General features: G+C 43.8%; 1 protein-coding gene across 1 annotated transcript in view; it reads left to right on the forward strand.

The window, feature by feature from the left end:
- Window positions 1–14,486, forward strand: part of LOC148541929 (transmembrane protein 150A-like) — a 178,576-nt gene that overhangs the window by 112,280 nt on the left and 51,810 nt on the right. Inside the window, exon 5 of the mRNA XM_088473540.1 lies at window positions 11,910–12,037. Coding sequence (XP_088329666.1) covers window positions 11,910–12,037 — 128 coding nt within the window. The remainder of the gene's footprint in view (window positions 1–11,909; window positions 12,038–14,486) is intronic.

Genomic DNA, 14,486 nt, shown 5'->3' on the forward strand with positions numbered 1-14,486 from the left:
TTTTACCTGCGTTAAAGTATCGGGCGCAGGCCCGCTTATCCCCGTAGTCAATATGAAATTAACGAAAACGGGAGCCTGCGAAGTTGGATTTGCGTAAAGTTACGATTTTTTCCTTAAGAAAATTGTAGGACTCCCCTAAAGTTGTAAAAACATGGGGGATCACTATGGGTACCCCCGTTTTAGCCTGTAATTGAAAGTCGGGGATTTAAATAGCCGCAGCAGGTGTTTTTTCCCGACATTGAAGAAGTGATGCAGAAGAGCACTTAGGTGGTTTTTTTTCATTTTTTTAAGTGGTCCCATCAAATGTGGGGTACATGAAAATGGGTACTAGCATATTTTGATGTCCCTAAAGTAAGTTTTTAAAAATTCTGCAATAGTACACCTGTCGCTATAATTCTATTCTAGAAAACACCTGCCGCATACTTGCAGAATAGCCCTGAACCTATTTCCCTATTGTTAAACAATTTTTTCCCATTTTTTTTTTCACCCCAATTTTTAAATTAATTTTTTGGGGTGTCCCTATTTTTTAAAAAAACTTTTTTTGACACAGTTCTTTTTTAAATGTCAGTCCCAGGGGTGCAGGCTATTTTTTTTTAAGCCTGCACCCCTAAACCTCAATTCTGCACTTTTTTTCGACACCTATTCAATGGTGAAAAGTTATCCCCGTTTTTTTATCAAAAACTTTTCGAACCTGCGATAAGTCTTTGAAATTGAATACTGTGTAAAAGTAAAACCTGCGATAATGACGTCATAGGTGCGATATTAACGCAAAAACTATGTTTTCGCTCCCATATTGAATACCCCTATTAGAGTATTGAATCTACTAGAAATCTTGTAACTTTAAGGGGTGTATCCAATTAGCCGCGGGATTTAACCCACAGCTAATTGATAGCTAAACCCCGGGTCGCTGGACTTTTGCCTATTTCCCTGCGTCATGAGACCGGGACTCTCGTGCGAGAACACACTGATTCCACGAGAACTGTGGAATCAGTGTGTAATACCCTGTCGCGCGAGGCAGAATAGGGCGGCCTCACGCTGATTTTACCTCTCACCTACATGAGGTGCGTGGTAAAGTCAAACAGCGGGTTCTCAGGGACACCCGCGCGTTGAATCCCCGGTAATGGAATCCCGTCCAGAGCGACAGTTAGCCGTGGGGTAAACCCTGCGGCTAATTGGATATGGCACTAAGTGTGCGCAGATACTTATTTTATTAATTTCTGAAATTATATCTCTGATTTCATACAGTTTCTGGAACTAGTTTTAAAAATTAAAAATGAGACCAATAAAAGGTGCCAATACTGCGTACCGCTGAATACCACCACAAAAAGCAGCCACCGCTTTTATGGGCCTGATTTAGCAAGGATCCCTAATGCTAAAGTATACGCGTATTTTACCCAATATTGGGCGCTGGGGACTCACTTTTTTTTAAAGAAGCCGGGTCCCCGGGGACGCACTGTGCTGTGGCCAATCCCTGACAGCTGACTGCAGCACAGCGCGTCCCCCTGAGAAAGACACAACGCTATCTGTTAGAGCAGCCAATGAGAGTCAGATAGACTCTCGTTGGCTGCTGCTGTGGAAAGCCGTGCTGGGATCAAGTGTCTGATTCCAGCATTGGCACAGCACCCGTGCCCGGCGCTGGGACAGTGTGTTTTTTCCCAGCGCTGGGTAAGCCACCGCGGCGGGTAACTGGTGAAGGGACCACCTGGTCCCTTCCACCAGTGTCGGCGGTAAAGTGACGGCAGGAGAATCTTGGCTCCGGGCGCAAGCTGAGCGGAGCTCGCTGCCCGGAAGCCAACACGGCTCGCGGTCCAGCAGCCAATAGGAAACCGATGCGACGAGCCAATCGCGGCTCGCCACGTCATAACCCCGCCCACTCGCGGCATCTTAAATTAGACGCCGCTGAGCGGGAGACTTCAGTACCGGCGGAGGGGAGGAGTGAAGACCTCCCGAAGACTAGAGAAGAGCGGCGTGGCAACAGTTCCGGCAGCCGAGCAAGAGGCCAGAAGACTGTGCGATCAAGGAGGAAGAAAGGAAGAGGCGGCGCCGCTGGCCAGGACGGGCCAGCGGCAGAAGAATGAGGACCGAAGAGGACTGCGGGGGTGGAAAGAAAAAGAGCTAATGAAGTTTCCCCCCCCCCCCGCAGCCTCTTCCACCGTACGGGTAGGCGGCCTTGGGCCACCGTTATTTAACCGCTCTCTAGACCACCAGGGTTGTCGGGCACTAAGCCCGTGGGATAAATTCAGGCAATAGGCTGTGGGTATATAGGTGGGCACAAGGCCCGGGCTACAAGGGGGCATTAGGCCCAATTGAAGGTGTGAGTGACCTGGGTATTAGGCCCAGGTCACTAAAGGGCAAATAGGTGGGGTAAACTACTGGGGGCACTGCATAGGGGGGGATTACTACTGGGGGAATGCATAGGGGGACTACTACTGGGGGCAATGCATAGGGGGGACTACTGGGGGCAATGCATAGAGGGACTAAAGGGCATTAATGTACGGCATAACGTGTAAAGGCCGGGCATGACTGTGTGGCATCATTTGTATGGGCTATTACTGCATGGCATAATGTGTAAAAACCGGGCATGGCTGTATGGCATACTGTGTAAAGACCGGGCACTGCTGTGTGGCATAATATGTAAAGGCATGGCTGTGTGGCATCATTTGTAAGGGGTTAGGGGAGGTCTGAGAGGCATATGGGGAGCTCTAAAGCATAAACTATGATGGGACCCAGAAATGGTCAGGTAGCACTTTTTTTTTTTAAGTGGATGGTCCCTGGGACCCATATATTTTGTCACTCACCGCGATCACTGGGGATGATTGTTGCGTATGCATCGCAGTGCACGTGAGTGAAGGCACCGCTGCGATCATGGAGACCACTCCGAGCCATCGCAGAGTGATTGACAGACAGTGAGCGTTTGGGGGTGGTGGACAGAGAAACGCAGGAGTGTCTGTCCATTTGAACACCGTTGCATGGGCGTGCATACATTTTGTCATTGTGATTGCGTGCGCGGCTTGAGTACTCACTGTGTGCTATGAGGTAAGCAATTTCTAAGTATGGTCAGGGCTACTGTAATTCTGCGGTGGTACTCGATGTTTGTGAAGGTCTGCAAATTATTATGGATGAGAGAGCGGTAGTGGGAGGTAGTGGGTGTCTATGCTCGCTGTGCGACGGCGTTGCGATTGCATTCATTAGCATATCGCAGCATACCTGCATGCAATTACGGAGCTGCGATCGCAATAGTGATCCTTGCTGAATAAGGCCCTTTGTGTTTTACTAAAATCTTGTTGGGCGAGGAAAGTGTCTTTTAACCACTAAGTGCAAAATTACTTAGTGTAAAATGCTATTTATCTTTGAAGTCAAAACTATATATCGTATGTCCTTCATTTTGTTAGAACTAATCTTAGCACTACTGTTGTGGCCAGCAGCACATATACAGTCAGTGGTATGCGGTCAGTTTGTCGACATTCGTAATGTCACCACCAGAAATTCAAATGACGAAATTAGCGTTATGGTTACCTTTTGAGTTAGGCTAATGACCAGGTCAACGTTTTGTCGGTGGTGACATGCTCCATGACATACATCGACATGCTGACCGTATCGCCATTATAGATGGCGACATGTTGGCATATCAACATTATGGATGTCGACATGGTGAATGTTGACAAAATACACCAACCTCACATTCAGTATCTCCCTGTTCTGCTTGTATGTGTTGTACATTCATAATACAAGTGGTTGTTTTTTTTTTTACACTTGTCCCGTTTCATTACTCTTTAAGAATTGTGTCAGGTGGGATTCAGTGTGTAACATAGTTTAATACATTGTCTAACACATCTCAGAAGCGAGCTTGAAGTATGTGTTGTGTCTTCAGTATTTTTAAAAGACGTGCAGTGTTTACTGTAAGTGTTATGTAGATTCTAGTAAGAGGATCAATTCCTGTACAAAGGAAAGCTTGTGCTGCAGCATGGCCTGAGGCATAAGGACTTATTGTCTTGAGGATTGTTTTTGTTTTAGTGCTGTAAAATTGTTGTTCATTTTTTTGTGCTTTCACAGTTAATTCTGATTTCTATCTGTTTAAACTTGAAGTTCCAAAGGACATGCGTTTTTCATCATGATGAAATTTGTTGCAAATCCCACAAGCCAGGTTTCTAGAATTAGAATTTATGTAACAGTGTGGACAGACATAATAAAGATTAATTTTTGTTTAAGCCATTTCATATATTGCCAGACTGCAGTGTGATTATTTTCTCCCCTCAATCCCTGATTTTACCCACTCCCAGAACAGCCAAAGGTGCTGCCATTAAGCCATCCAAGACTATTTGTAATTTCTACCCTTAATGGCTTATTTAGTTTGTCCACTTATCTTGTAGCCTTTTAATTCCCTCTTTGTGGCAAATGCAGTGGAAAATTATGTACCCACACACAACACATTCATGGTATTAAATACTTTAGTTTGTAACATTGTTCTGCTAACATCTTCAATCTGGCTAAAGTCAACATTAGCTGAATTCCAGTTGCTAGTCTTTAATATCAGACAGTGGAACCATTGTAGAGGACTGTAGATGTACAGTGCATCCAGAAAGTATTCACAATGCTTCACTTTTTCCACATTTTGTTATGTTACAGCCTTATTCCAAAATGGAATAAATTCATTTTTGTCCTCAAAATTCTACACACAATACCCCATAATGACAACATGTAAAAAGTTTTTTGCGATTTTTGCAAATGTAATTAAAAAAACAAACTAAGAAATCACATATACTTAAGTATTCACAACCTTTGCTCAATACTTTGTTGATGCACCTTTGGCAGCAATTACATCCTCAAGTCTTTTTGAATATGATGCCACAAGCTTGGCACACCTATCTTTGGGCAGTTTCGCCCATTCCTCTTTGCAGCACCTCTCAAGCTCCATCAGGATGGATGGAAAGCCTCGGTGCATAGCCATTTTCGGATCTCTTCAGAGATGGTCAATTGGATTGAAGTCTGGGTCTGGCTGGGCCACTGAAGGACTTTCACAGAGTTGTCCTGAAGCCACTCCTTTGATATCTTGGCTTTGTGCTTAGGGTCGTTGTCTTGCTGAAAGATGAACCGTTGCCCCAGTCTGAAGTCAAGAGCGCTCTGGAGCAGGTTTTTATCCAGGATGTCTCTGTACATTGCTGTATTCATCTTTCCCTCTATCCTGACTAGTCTCCCAGTTCCTGCCACTGAAAAACATTCCCACACCATGATGCTGCCACCACCATGCTTCACTGTAGGGATGGTTTTGGCCTGGTGATGAGCGGTGCCTGGTTTCCTCCAAACATAACGACTGGAATTCAAGCCAAAGAGTTCAATCTTTGTCTCTCATGGTCTGAGAGTCCTTCAGGTGCATTTTGGCAAACTCCAGGCAGGCTGCCATGTGCTTTTTACTAAGTAGTGGCTTCCGTCTGGCCACTCTACCATACAGGCCTGATTGGTGGATTGCTGCAGAGATGGTTTTTCTTCTGGAAGGTTCTCCTCTCTACACAGAGGAAATCTGTAGCTCTGACAGAGTGACCATCGGGTTCTTGGTCACCTCCCTGACTAGGGCCCTTCTCCCCCAATTGCTCAGTTTAGACGGACAGCCAACTCTAGGAAGAGTCCTGGTGGTTCCGAACTTATTCCATTTACGGATGATGGAGACCACTGTGCTCATTGGGACCTTCAAAGCAGCAGATATTTTTCTGTACACTTCCCCAGATTTGTTCCTCGAGACAATCCTGTCTTGGAGGTCTACAGACAATTCCTTGGACTTCATGCTTGGTTTGTGCTCTGACATGCACTGTCAAGTGTTGGACCTTATATAGACAGGTGTATGCCTTTTCAAACTCATGTCCAATCAGTAATGAAAACACAAATAGGAGGCGCTGTAGCACTGGGCTGAGAATAAGACAATCTATGGCAGCTCAACCACAAGAGAGGTGGCTAGCCTCTGTTTTTCTTGTGGTAATCTATAAACTAGTGGGAGCGCAATGTGTCATAAATAAACCCAGGTGGTAATAATAATTAAAGAGTAATGGGCTCGACTGAATGAAAAAGTATCACTAAGACGTTAATGAATAAAATATAATGTACATTTAATAAACATAGATGACATATAGACCATAGTTGGTCAGCGATATATTAAAAAGATATATTGCTGTGACTCTCAAGAGTGTAGAAAGACATATATAGCAGAAATTACACCATATGTAAATACACAGTATGAAATAAAAACAAAAACACCACGGTCTCTGACTATTGCGGATCAGGTACTGGTGCTCCGTATTGAATCCCGTCTAGTGTTTGTCAGGCTCTGTCTGCACACTGATAGTCAAAGTGTGGTTTCCACGATACCGATCTCTGGCTGTGCCGGTCTCTGGCTATTGCGCATCAGGTACTTGTGCTCCGTATTGCCTATGTAATAGCCGGTCTTGGCTGTCACAACTCCCGCTGTAAAGTGAGTTCACTTAGGGGTATTAAGGTGACCACCTCTGAGGAAACAGCCAGACCCACTAAGGCTGATAAATGCATTAGGTTACAGGTTACCTTACTGGTGGATATTCAGGAACTTTCTCCAATATATACAAACAGATGCACCAAATATCCACCATCGGGTTAATACCCCTAAGTGAGCTCACTTTACAGCGGGAGTTGTGACAGCCAAGACCGGCTATTACATAGGCAATACGGAGCACCAGTACCTGATGCGCAATAGCCAGAGACCGGCACAGCCAGAGATCGGTATCGTGGAAACCACACTTTGACTATCAGTGTGCAGACAGAGCCTGACAAACACTAGACGGGATTCAATCCTTCAAGCGGACAGCACAGATTTGCAGAGCGGCATTCCGGACACTGCCCTCTGACCACGCTACTCGATCACTGCCATACCAGTGTAGGTATATTAATTATTTGCTCCATAGGCTATCATCTATACATATCTATCACACATCTAACGTGTGATTATATCCATATGAGTCTATTATGACTTTTTGCATGATCGTGCCTATTTAACCATATATGACAATCAAACGAGCCTGATTGAATTACTTCAACAAACTGTTTTTTAACCTTGCTTCTATTCATTTAGAAGCCATCTATTTACCGATTGAACCATTCCACATTTTTTTTTATATATGTGTCGTTTTGTGTTTTTGTTTTTATTTCATACTGTGTATTTACATATGGTGTAATTTCTGCTATATATGTCTTTCAACACTCTTTTGAGAGTCACAGCAATATATCTTTTTAATATATCGCTGACCAACTATGGTCTATATGTCTATGTCTATGTTTATTAAATGTACATTATATTTTATTCATTAACGTCTTAGTGATACTTTTTCATTCAGTCGAGCCCATTACTCTTTAATTATTATTACCACCTGGGTTTATTTATGACACATTGCGCTCCCACTAGTTTGTTTTGCATGTCCAATCAACTGAATTTACCACAGGTGGACTCCAATTAAGCTGTAGGAACATCTCAAGGATGATCAGTTGAAACAGGCTACATCTGAACTCAATTTTGAGCTACATGGCAAAGGCCGTGAATACTTATGTACATGTGATTTTCTAATTGTGCATACACACGTAACGATTTTGTAACCAACAATTCTCTGTCAGATTATTTGTCAGATTTTCCCTTGAAAAAGTGAACGATTTTTTTGAAGTGTAATGAACGATTTTTACAACGATGCGTGAAAAATGTTCCTTCCCTTAATGAAAATCGTTATGTTGGACAGTCTGAAATGGACGATGAACTACAAACGGGAGCGCGCTTGAACGACTATCGTTCATCGTTGTAACTCAGAAACTGAACGATTTTTTGAACGATAACTATGACGTTAACGACAAATCGTTCAAAAAATCATTACGTGTGTAGGCACCTCAAGTGTGTGGTTTTTTTTAAATTAAATTTGCAAAAATCTCAAAAAAAACCTTTTTACACGTTGTCATTATGGGGTATTTGTGTGTAGAATTTTGAGGACAAAATTGAATTTATTCCATTTTGGAATAAGGCTGTAACATAACAAAATGTGGAAAAAGTGAAGCCTTGTGATAATTTCCGGATGCGTTACATAGTGCATGTACGGAAATAGCGCAAACATATCGGGATATGAGGTGCCTAATATTATGATTAAATAACCAAACCAAAGTGAACACTGTATGCTGCGAGGGTAACTAGTGTGTCTACCAATCTGAAAGATATACTAGTTGTAGTACCCCGCTATGCGCTGCAGCACATGTAGAAGCCATTGCACAGGCAGAACACAATTTCCAGCAGCTACTGAAGAGGTTAGCAGCAGGTCACATGACCAGTGTCAGGTGGTCAGGCATGTGACCGCGGAATGCGAGCAGCAATTGGTCGGGGAGACTGTGAGTTGATGGTCAAAGAGGAAAATGGATGCAGTGCAGCTCTGCCTACCCGAGGAAGTCGGAACGGGGTGAAATGAAACCGCAGCGACCAAAGAGGCAGCAGGATCGCGCAGCCGCAGAGTGAGGAGGCGGTCCTAAGTGCTGGGTCAGGCTGACAGAAGGCGGAGCTCCCTGAGGCAGGCTGTAAGATGCCAGAGACAGTCCCCAGAGGAGGGGAGGAAGGCGTAACTGTCTGAGGCTGACGTGACAAGGACCCAGGCAGCGGCCTATAGTGCTGCAGCCCCTGTGTTCAGCCTATAGAGCATATGAATGGACTAGTTGTACTGGCGCTTAGCAATATATGAAGCACACTGAGGAGATAAACTATAAACATATGTAATGCCCACATGTGAGGATGACACCGGGCCCAGGAACATAATACCTACCTGGAAACTGACATTAAATAAAGTGACTACAATAGATTTATATGCATGTATACTGACATATGTGCAAAGTACTATATACCGATATATCTGCAGATCGAGTGATCTGCAGATATATATGCAGATGATGGTCGTTCATAAACACTGAATGATCATCTTCTGTATGCTGCAGCGGATCGGGCTGGCCTGGGGGTGGGTAGGGGGCATGGCCTAATAGAGGCACTCATGGCCATGCCCCCTTCAAAAACATTTGCGGCGCTGGGGAGGAGGGCGCTGTGTGCCCCTCAGCCTGGCGCACAGCCAATGGGGGACGCGACCAGCGTGATTGCTCCCCCCCCCTTTGGCATAGGAGACTCTCCAGCTGCTGTTTTAGCAGCCTCGACAGTCTCTCAGTACAGCCTAGCACACAGCAGCGTGTGCTGCGCTTCTGTGACCTAAGAGGGATGGGGAGCTGTGCCGGTCCTGTGTAATTAGTACCCGCTTGTGGCTCCCCCCCCTCTCGGCGCCCCTGTGTATGGGCGATCGGCTGATCGCCCGTACACACTGGCCGATGGACAGATATGTCTGCAGACATATCTGTTCATCGGCTGTGCAGCACAGCCAATGCGATATATGTCCGTGAACGATGTCGTTCACAGACATATCGTCTGTACACACTGGCCGACGGGGGCACAATATATTGGCCAGTCAATTGATCGGCCAGTGTGTACCCAGCATAAGTCTTCTCACACTGGCAATCACAGTGACATACTTTTGACATCATATAGATGTAAACAATCTGGAGCATTATCTACAGTACTATACAACATTCTGCAGGCTCTGGGACTAATGTATGTGCACCTTCCAGCTCATAATTTGGGTTTGAACCCTAGAGACATTTTATTGTACTGAAATAATTTCTACTGCAGTATAAAAACATGATTAAAGTTATTTGGTTCCACTGGCAAGTAATAGAAGTTGTGCTTTATAGCCTATTGAAGAAGAGTGTTATATACAGTATGTTATGTTATGTTATAAGGTGTTGGATACATTGGTGAACATTTATTGTTTCTATTATTGTTCATAGTGCCTAGAGTGTGCGCCTGCATTCTATGTCCCCTACAGTGCTGAACATGCAATTTAATGAAATAGTAAATATAACTTAGTTGTGTTGAATTCTAAATTTGTATTTATTACCTGTGACTGACTTAAATCTAGAGTCTAAGATATAGTAGGGGAACTTGCCTCTCAAGAGGGTTACCGCTGTTACCAACCTGTAAAGTCACTAGAGGTATTGTGGGTTCTTGGGGAGTTCAACACTAGTGCTTAGATTAGATATTGGTCTCGATTCAGATTGGAGGCAACGTCAATGGCGCAAACAAATGGGTGATGCTTTAAGTCTGCGCATGCATCAAAGTCCCGATTGTCTGCGCACAGAGATGCAGCACCGAATCAGACGCACAGTCTGAGCATTCTAGTGGGCGAAGGCGCTGTAAAGACGCACAGCTGCTCACACGGGAGGCCATACTCTGTTGGAGAAACTGCATCTGCCATACAGAACATCCAAAGGCGCAGCAACCAGAAATGCACTGTCTTAAGACACAAGTGGGCGTCTCAGTAGTTTACTAATTTGCCGCCGACGCGATCATTCACCTCTGAAATAGACCCATTATGTCTAGATCTCCTTATAACCAGTAATGTGGCTCTATTACTCTTATCATAATCCAACACCATGATCTTATAGGGAGCCAAGAAGAGTCCCAATGCGTTACATAGTGCATGTACGGAAATAACGCAAACATAACAGGATATGAGGTCCCTAATATTATGATTACATAACAAAACCAAAGTGAACACAGTAGTTCAATTACTAACTATCATAACCACAAAATCACTGCTGGCTGAAATGTGTACCCTAGTTGATAGATGTTCAGGGCCACTGTAAGCAAGGGGCAGGACAAAGTAAAGGCTAAAGAGAGGAAAGGAGAAGTACATGAGGGAGGAGAGCCAAACATGTGAGAGCTTACAATCCAAAGCAGGGGTGGCCAACCAGTCAGAGGCAAAGAGCCAAAAAATATCTGTGGTCAAGTTGAAGAGCCGATCGCATCTAGCTGTCACAAGGTCACGCCCCATTTTTGTGTCCCACCCCTGTTTCTAGTCACGCTGCGGCGAGCCCAGCGTATTGAAAATACACAATTTACATAAAGTTCCCAATATAATTTTTTTACTGTTGAAGTGAAAGAAAAAGCCAGAGCAATATAGAAAACCTGGAAAAGCCACGTTCACATAAAATACACAGAAACAAGCCAGATTAACATAAAATACATTTAAAATACACATCCAAATAAAATGCATATTGAAATCCAGAACCATATAAAATACATTGAGAAAGCCAGTGTCCATTATGCTGTGCTCCATATGCAGTGCCCCCTGTAGTTGTGCCCATTAAGCAATTCCCCCAGTAGTTGTGCCCCTTCTGCAATGCCCCCTGTAGTTGTGCCCATTAAGCAATGCCCCCTGGAGTTGTACCCCCAGTATTAGCTCTCCGTCCCTGCCCACACCCCTATGAAGAAACTTACCTGTCTTCATGCTGGCACCGCTCCACGACGTCAGGGCTCCCTAGTCCCGCCGTTGCTTCCGCTGCCTGCTGGATCTGACTGGATCCAGAAGGCACGCAAGCTCCTCACATCATGACGTCACCCGCGCATTACTGGAAACACTGGCCTCTGAAATGATCAGAGGCTTCTTTAGTCTCTAATCGCTTCAGAGACCAGCGTTCTCAGGACCACTGAGGGCATGCTGAGCCAGGAGCTGCTAGGGAGCCGCAAAAGAGACGCATGTGGCTCAAGAGCCGCGGGTTGGCTACCCCTGATCTAGAGGATCCAGATTTCATGGTATGTTGGGTTGAAGAGTTTTACAACTAGCAGCGGATCTGTGCTGGTGCTCTGCTAACATTGGATTTGAAATAAGCCACATCTTTTACAAATTCTCATATCCCTCCCCCATCCTTGGTTTAAAGGAAATACCATTATATTATTGTACTTTGCTTTAACTGCATTTACCCAAAAATGTTTATTCTATATATTTGCTTGTTTTCATTATCTTATCATTGTCTTTGTCTTGCAGTGATGCTCATTGGGCTACTGAGATACGCCTATGTGATCGAGCGTTATGGTCCCTCCCTGTTGAATACTGTAGCATTTGTGTTGGGGTGGATTTGTGCTGCTGGACTCACCATGGTTGGTAGTTTTCAGGTGAGAATATTTCACAATCCATTTTGTGGTAGATTTCAAGATGCATTTTTTGTTTTGTTTCTGTTTATGCTGATAATCTAGATAAGAGCCCAACAGGTTATCCATGTCACACTGGGCATTTCCCAGAAGATGAACTTTGATATGGAGACAGGCCTGCTCCTTTAACTCGCATTATCCCATCTGTTTCCACTAAAATCAATCTTGAAAACCATCATTCCCACCTCTAATCGAAGCTGCATTGCAAAGTGGGGGCAGGGCCACGGCGATACAATTTACGTTGAATTGCATTATCAAGCCATCCAGACCACCCACTTATCTCGGAAACTGGCTGGGAGCGAGTGGCATGCAAGAGACTATACTACTCTTCCTAAGGTCCAGGAGAACCAACCTAAATTTGTGAGCCTCCCGGACATTCCAGGATAGTAGGTAAATATGACTAGTGCACTATGGGATTGATCTTACCAATGTCTGAAGTTATACAGCAGGGATGCAGTACCATTCTTCCACAAAAATGTCACTGAACTGAGAAAACATTGTCCCAGGCAGCTTTTTATAATAATTTCTGTTCAATTGGACTCCTATCTGATGACTGAGAGTGCCGTGATGAGAGACAAGCCGTGTCATGCTCATCCACACGTGTTCTGTAGATTTCAGGCATTGACATCCTGGAAGTTGGGTAACAAATGTTGCAACATGTGAAGGTGATTGTTCCTTACCATTAAGTTCTAATTAGTATTGGCATTGCCTTCTAAGGGAATGGCTACACCTGGACCCTTAACTGTTGAACACAAGCAAACAAGGCTGTAAAGGTCTTTTGGTTACTCGTGCATTATCTGTGTGCTGAGAACATGGTGTTGAACAATACAGCCTTCCTTCACTGCTCATAGACTTTTTAAATGTTCTCTTTGTACCACTGATCACATAAAAGGGCATTGGCAGGATTGATGAATGGAATATTCTGGTTTGTGGAATTCTTGTCTAACAATTTTTGTTGAAACTGTCTGCTTGCACTACATTCTTGCAGTTTTATTGAATATACAGAAAGGTAAGTCATGGGGAGTATGGCTTCCACCCTCTCAGAGCCGTATCTAGGGATGTTCTGCCACCGACATTAGGGGGAGGCACCTTCTTTGCCCTGGTGGCACCTGTATCCGTCTTACAGGGTGCCTGGAACTGCAGCCTGGAGAGCCGCCTGGCATGTCCATAGGACACTCCTGGGACTTTGCTTCTTCCTGAACCAGAACGCATTATCACCCTGCTACGGCCTTGGACCCATTGTTGTCCTATACTTCTGTTTTCCCCCCGGAGTACTAAACTCCTATCCTCTTAGACACTGTTGGTCAGAACTTAGTTGCTACATGCAGCAATGTCCCCCCCAGGTAATTTGATTTTGGTTCAGTTTTGATCAGACAATCCCTATGATGAAGGATTTAATAGTACATGCTGCATTTTTAATAAATCCAGACAAAACATAATCTCTGCTTACTGTATTTCTTGTCTATTTACAGGTTTTTTGTTGTTGAAGATATGAACAGAATAAATACATAAATATACATACCAGCACTCGGTAAATGCCATATTATACATGGTACGAGCTGCATGGCGATATAAATGATTATGCCCTATATGGGTGCAGAATAAAGACAGTTGTCAGTTCTTGTCCTCCCTTGTAAATCTGAAATACTGAATCATATTTTTATCAAAATATTTAAGCATCCAGCCCAAGTCACAGGTCCTCAAGTTTCTGCAAGTCCTATACTGGCATCATGCTTAGAATAACAATGATCAGCAGCCAACATTAGACTGAATTTGAAACAAACAGGAAAAAGAAATAAGCTGCCACCTGATATAAAATACCATATTATAAATGGTTCCTGCTGCATGTCAATATACAGGCCCTATATGGGCACAAAATAAAGAGATTGGTGATGAATGCTATACTGGGCATCAGGCCACTGGTGAAAATAGTGTATTCCTATTGCAGATGTTTAGTTCCTGCAGTGGTTTTAATGTAACTTTGAATCTGCTTTTTTATTCCTGCCTGTATTCATTTTCGTACGTGTCTCTTGTGCTGTTTACTTTTTCAATTATCTCGGGCAGCAGAATGGCCAGGCACGCCCCAGATCACACTAGGCAGAGTATCCATATGCAATTGCCAAATTGACCATATTACAGAAATAATGCTGCTAGTACAGTACATTTAAAAAAAAGTAATTATAGTTGTATAACGAGCACTTTTTGAGCATGAACTGAACAAGCATTTATGCAGAAACATGTTTCTATAATATAAATCCAATATGAAATTGGCTATATAATGTTAGATCAGTCTTTAGTGAGAATACTGGGTCTGTTGCCAGTATCCTATTGTATATTCCACTTCCAGAATGTATTGGACACAGCAGAAGGAGAGGTTTATACCAGACATCAAAGCCTGAGATCACTGCATGTG

This window comes from Taudactylus pleione, unplaced genomic scaffold (assembly GCF_031769625.1).
Source record: "Taudactylus pleione unplaced genomic scaffold, aTauple2 ptg000016l, whole genome shotgun sequence".
Taxonomy (NCBI): domain Eukaryota; kingdom Metazoa; phylum Chordata; class Amphibia; order Anura; family Myobatrachidae; genus Taudactylus; species Taudactylus pleione.